Here is a 6,274-nt window from a genome sequence, read left to right as displayed (position 1 = left end):
GCAAAGCATATGCATAGATGACAACATAAGAGAGGAGATTTTATAATATCTTTAATCAATCTGTATTACAGTATAAAACGAAATAAAGTGTTCACAATTTTTATCTCCAGCGCTCCTCAATATTATTGTTTTTAGAGGTTGACATATAGCATTTTTTTCTCACCAATTGCCCGGATGTCACTCTTTTGATTTCTGCAGTCACACCTGGAATAACAGGAGATATTGGCAGCCGGTGGGGACAGTAGAGCTGATCTGAAGACTGCGATTGATCGAGTGCAGTGATTGGCCCAATGACAGTGCCTTGGTCCCACCCGCGAGACCATCAGCATCAGTTAGCAAAAGGAGCAGCGGGCGGCTGTGATTGGCTGGTCTGGTGCCAGCACTCCCACCTGATTGGTTGTGGCTGGTGCCACCGGTTGAATGAGGACGGAGGGTAGTGTGAATGCCAGGAAGTCAGGTGGGAGAGCAGAGAGGAGGCAGGCACCAGGTTGTCCAAACTGCTTGTCCAAACCTCGCCCCCTAGATTTTACTGCCTGAATCACGTGATTCAAATGATTATTGTTAGGACCGCCCCTCTGTAATAGATCTGGCTTCCATTTTCCATGCAGTGCACTAATCCAGCAAATACCAAATGAAATACAGCATGATTCTTTTACAATATAAAAGGAAATATTGCATAAGGGGAAATAGATTGTGAATTGTCATGAAGATGTTTGATAATTTACCAATCTATTACCGCACGTGTGAAATTCATAGCGATTTTGATAAAAACCCCACAACGGTTGTCCATAAACAAGATAGGACAAAGTGTTTCTTATGTGTCTGAAAACTCAACTTGCAGTAATGCCTGACGAGCGTTTCGCAGCAAAATAAAAGTTGCTTCCTCCGAGGCCTGAATAAATCTAGTAAATAAACTATCATAAATTCAAGCCAGGATCGTTATAGATGCATGCTCTGTTTTAAACTGGGCCTCAGAAAGATCATGAGTGGGAGGACTGGTGTATGGGGCCCAGGGGATTCTGGGGCCATGCCAGGGGGGGTCCTACCATGAAGCACATGAAGGCACTTATCAGACACTTGACTAGAGCTGCAAGTTGTGAGAGGGATCTCATAGGCTTCTTGGTCTCTCGCTGTCCTCCCGGTCCCCTTTCTCGATTCGCTATTTTTACCCAGTTGGTCTGCCCAGTATGGGGCCCAGAAATTTCTGAAGGTGGCCCTGACCATATGTATAGGTTAAAACAATACATAGGAGTATGTGATATGGTCCACCTTTAGACCTTAGTTGATTATTCCATGGCTACAGCTATAGTAATGCAAGGTGTTGACTGCCATGGAAGGTAAAAGGTCCAAAATACGGGTCAAGGTCTCCAAAACTGCTATGACAATCAGGTGTAGATAAAGTTCTACATCTACACCATAGAAATGGAGCAATGCCAAGGAGGAGGGGAGCCAGGCTTAGACTACATGTAAGTACTGACACCCCTGTGCATGATGACATCTTCAGTTTATGTGCTAATACATCACTTTATGAACCGTCACAAAAATGTACAGGTGCTGAAGTCACAGATCTGCTCATTTGCCAAACTTTCAGTAACCCTGTGACTTCTTCATATGACCCAGATTAGGGTTAAAAAACATCTGCTATCTAATAGCATGTACTTTTTAAGAAACTCAGTACGGGGTTGGAGTATCATGTATATTGTTTAGTTCTCCATATTCAGTAAGTCAGCCCAGTGTAACTCCAAGCTATGCGCTTTCTGTGCGTATCATCGCGTGACCTATGATTTTGTTAATTTGTAGCTCTTTCTATGTCATTATTATTTTTATTTATAGGGCGGCACCAACCAACCTAGCGCTGTACAACGTGCAAAACATATAACATGGGGGAGCGTAGATACATAAGCAGTTAAACATACTGTTCAATCAGGACAACCAGTGACACAAGTATGGATACATACAATCGATGTGTAGTGTGAATGACATCACCAATACTTATAGATGTTCATTTGATAAATTGCACAGAAACAGGAAACGAAAGAGGGAGGTCCTTGCCCTTGTGAGCTTACACTATAGAGGGTAGTGGGGTGGATACATTGGGGGAGTAGACATGTCAAATACCTGTGCGGTTCTTGCCTTTTTCATGATTGCTAACTCAATAAAGGATCAGGCCTTTAAAGCGTTGCTATCATAAAAATCCGGCATAATGGGGTCTGAACCCTCTACAACAGTAATTATAGATTGACGGTATACCTTGAAATTAATCAGAGCACTCATTGATTTTATTTAAAAAAATGGTATTTGCTTATCATACAGAATATATACAAAATATGAAAAGTTCCAGTAGCGTTTCCTTCTAATAGTATTCCATCTCATCAGTCCTTTATAGCCTAGCAATCATGAATCTTCTAAGTACATTCTAAAAAGAATTATACAAGTTGTGTTATGTAGAATAGGATCAAAAGTAGTCTCATCTGCATTGGTAGCTGTGTAAAAACTTGTAGTAATTGCTAGCAACCTAACAGAACATAATGCTGAAAAATTAATACATTAAATAACCAAAATATTAAGCATATTACCCCTTCTCTGTCATCTTTTCAGCATCTAGAACCACATGTGGGAAGATAGGTTCTGCTCAATTCTTTTTTTTTTTTTTTTTTCACAAAAAGTTTTTATTAAGTTTTTCAATACAAAACAGTTCAGCATTACGGTTTTATAGTGCGATGAACAATATCTCAATAATGTAGAGGTAGTGCATAGTACAGTTGGGTCTGCAAAACAGAAGGAATACAAATAAACAGATAATGGATGCCAGCAGCGCTATGGCAACATGTACCAGCATCACTGCAGTCAACATGTAGCTAACTAGGGTTTGCTAACTATAATGCCACTGCCCAATTCAGTGGCCAAAATGATCTGGACTACATGTACCATACAGCGAACTGTGCAGTCTGAGTGTCTGGGTAGCATAATTTTGCTTCATGTAAGGGAAGATAGGTTCTGGCTTGTAACTGAATAGGTGTCTTTCAGGAGAGATTCGGTGGGATGTGTCTGAATAGCTCTTAAACCACCAATTTATATATAAACAATCCAATATGGCTGCCTAATTTGGAATTTTCCCAATCTCTGATTGGGTGAAATCTATGTGTGTCAATCTTTATCATGTTTTCAATACCTAAGCCATAATATTTCCTGTTCTGTAAATTCCTTATTCCACTTATCTGTGGGGATTTACGTAGTTTGGATATTTACACATGTTGACATTTGCTTATCTGGTCAGTGGGACTTAGTTGGTTGAAAATGGACATCACCAGCCATATTGACCTGCTGATTAATTTAATTGCCCCAGACATAAGGACTTTTAAATATTAATCAAATTTCATTCTATCTGTCTTTTTATGACACAATTCTGATATTATGTCTCTCTACTAATTAGTTTTGAATGTGTCTGTCCTTTTCCTGAAATGGAGCCGGACATTTTGACCCAGCAAAGCAAAGACCTTTAACTTACAGTCTACAGTAATGTAATGGTTATTTAAACACTCTAACTATTGTAATAGAATAATCAAATAACATGTTTACTGATCAGTTATCTAAATAATTTATTTTTATAAAGAAAAAATAAAAGTATTAATTCTATAAAGATGATAAAAAAATGTGTTTCAAACTTTTTTACTTGCTTAGAGACTACAGTATTTAAATGTATTTCCATATAAATTATATTATGTAATGATAGGGTTTAACAATAATTATTTCTTTCCCTATAAGGAACTATTATTTATAAATAATCTGTGATATAATACAGCAGCTAGCATTTCTTGGCATTCAGCGAGAAAAGTCTAAATGTGTAATATAAACAAAATGATCTAGCATCTGTAATTAAAACAATCTTATAAAAAGTTCACAGTTTGAAATTATAACCTTCCTTATACTAGAAAGTCTCAGAGCAATATTTTAAAGAATTACCCTAAGTTCAGAATTTACACTGAAATTTTTGCATAGCACATTCAAACTTAAAACATATACATTTGGCAGCTTTTCCTGCATAAACAAACTGCTAGAATTCTGACAGACCAAGGGGTTAGCAGATGAGACAGTGAGCTTCAAATTCTAGCTATAGCAAATTATAAGCTTGTCTGAAAAGGTGTGTCTTGGGGGTACGTTTGTAAAGTAGCAGGCTTGGAGCATGACCGATGCCTGTGGTAGAGTGTTTCAAAGGAGAGGTGACACTCCTGAGAAGTCCTGGATGTGAGAGTGAGAGGAGGTGACCAAGCTGGGCAACAAGAGGGTCTCTTGGGAAGAGTGAAGGTTCCGGGATGGATGATATCTGGAGATTAATAGGGAAATGTATGGAGGGGTTAGCCTATGCAGAGCTTTGTATGATAGTGTTAGGAATTTGAAATAGATCCTTTGGGTGATTGGTAGACAATAGAGGGATTGCCAGAGAAGGGCAGCATCAGAGGATCTGGAGGAGAGGTGGATGAGACGAGCAGCAGAGATCAATAGGGACCGGAGAGGTGCCAGTCTGGTTTTTGGTAGAGGGAGGTGAGCTGTCCTTATAGTCTTCCGCTGCGCTAACTGTGCCTATCGAGGAGGGAGGAGCATGGAGGGGGGCCTGGGGAGAGAAAGGGAGAGATAAGTCGTGCCCCCCTCCTCGTGGGTGAGTCCCAATGTGGCTGCGGCTCCCCCCTCCATCACCTAAATGTGGGGCACCTATACTGGGGGAACTTATACCTTGCTAACCTATTCTGGTGGCACTTATACTTTGTTAACCTATACTGGGGGCACTTATACCTTGCTAACCTATACTGGGGGCACCTATGCGTAGCTAACCTATACTGGGGGCACCTATGCCTAGCTAACCTATACTGGGGGCACCTATGCCTAGCTAACCTATACTGGGAGCACCTATGCCTAGCTAACCTATACTGGTGGCACTTATACTTTGCTAACCTATACTGGGGGCACCTATATATAGCTACCTATACCTTTTTTTTCGCTGGGGAGGCCAATCAAAATTTTGCTATGGGGCTCATGATTTCTAGCTACGCCCCTGTCAGGAGCCTAGAGCATAGAGGTGATACTGGAAACCAAAAGAGCATATCAGTTGTCCCAATCCATGAGTATAGAGGGAGAAGTGAAGAGGTCTTAGAACAGAGCCTCATGGTTCACCAACAGATGGTGGGCGTGGAGAAGAGTTAGTGCTGGAATAGGAGACAGAGCTTCCAGACAGGTAGGAGTTATTCCAAGAATGTGCTAGGTCCTTGACACCCAGTGAGGAGAGTGTCACGAGAGTGGAGAAGCAGAGAGTGATCCACAGGCAGAGGAAAGGTCAAGGAGTATTTGTACAGTAAATTGGCTTTTGCATTTTGCAACAAGGAGGTCATTTACAACTTTGGTCTGTAAAAATCTTTACTCTTTAGAATGAGGCTTTGTGTTCTACTTGTTCGCGCACTCCATTTCCAGGAATGTTTTCAGGCTTTGAGTCCAACGCTTTATCTTCAGATGCTGCAGCGGAATTTCAGGTCGGTTGCAATCATTTTCTTTTCGTATTCTTCATCAAACATTTTGTTCTGAGATACTGTGAAATAATTCATCCAGTCCCCAACTTCCCCTTCATTAAAAATGGAAAGGCAATATCATTACATTTCAGATAAATTTTAATTCTTATAGAGAAGATGTAGATTAGCCCTACTGAGAAGGTATCAGGAAATAGATCCATCTTACAGAAAGGATATCAGTAGATAAGGTCAAGTAGACCGTTGCTACAGAAAAGATATCGGGAAGTAGATCAGTCCTATAGAGAAGATATCAGGAAGTAGATCTGCCTTACACAGGGCTGGTTCTAGACTTTTGCTGGCTGAGGCAAACTTTTTGATGTAGAATGACGGCACAGCACCCAACAATTTGCACTATACGACCCCCACCCCCCAAAAAACACCCTCAGTATAGGTACATAGGTAGCCAGGTATAGGTGCCCCCTGTATCAGAAGCCAGGTATAGGTGCCCCCAGTATTTGATAGACAGGTATAGTGGCCCCCAGTATAGGTAGCCAGGAACAATTGCTCCCAGTATAGGTAGCCAGACATAGGTGCACCCAGTATAGGTTAGCCAGGTATAGTTGCCTCAGTATTGGTTAGCCAGGTATACGTGCCCCCATTATAGGTAGCCAGGCATAGTTGTCCCCAATATTGGTAGCCAGGCATAGTTTCCCCCAGTATAGGTAGCCAGGTATAGTTGCCTCCAGTATATCTCAGCCAAGTATAGTTGCCCCCAG

General features: G+C 41.0%; 1 protein-coding gene across 1 annotated transcript in view; it reads right to left on the bottom strand.

Annotated features, from left to right (window-relative positions):
- Positions 1-2,257: 2,257 nt before the first annotated feature.
- The window catches only part of LOC137524234 (sulfotransferase 1C1-like), a 47,599-nt gene continuing 43,582 nt past the window's right edge, over positions 2,258-6,274 (bottom strand). Inside the window, exon 8 of the mRNA XM_068243855.1 lies at positions 2,258-5,611. Coding sequence (XP_068099956.1) covers positions 5,499-5,611 — 113 coding nt within the window. The 3' untranslated portion in view covers positions 2,258-5,498. The remainder of the gene's footprint in view (positions 5,612-6,274) is intronic.

The sequence above is a fragment of the Hyperolius riggenbachi genome, chromosome 7 (assembly GCF_040937935.1).
Source record: "Hyperolius riggenbachi isolate aHypRig1 chromosome 7, aHypRig1.pri, whole genome shotgun sequence".
In the NCBI taxonomy this organism is placed as follows: Eukaryota; Metazoa; Chordata; class Amphibia; order Anura; family Hyperoliidae; genus Hyperolius; species Hyperolius riggenbachi.
The sequence above is the reverse complement of the archived record's forward strand: the minus strand, read 5'-3'. Positions and strand labels throughout refer to the sequence as shown.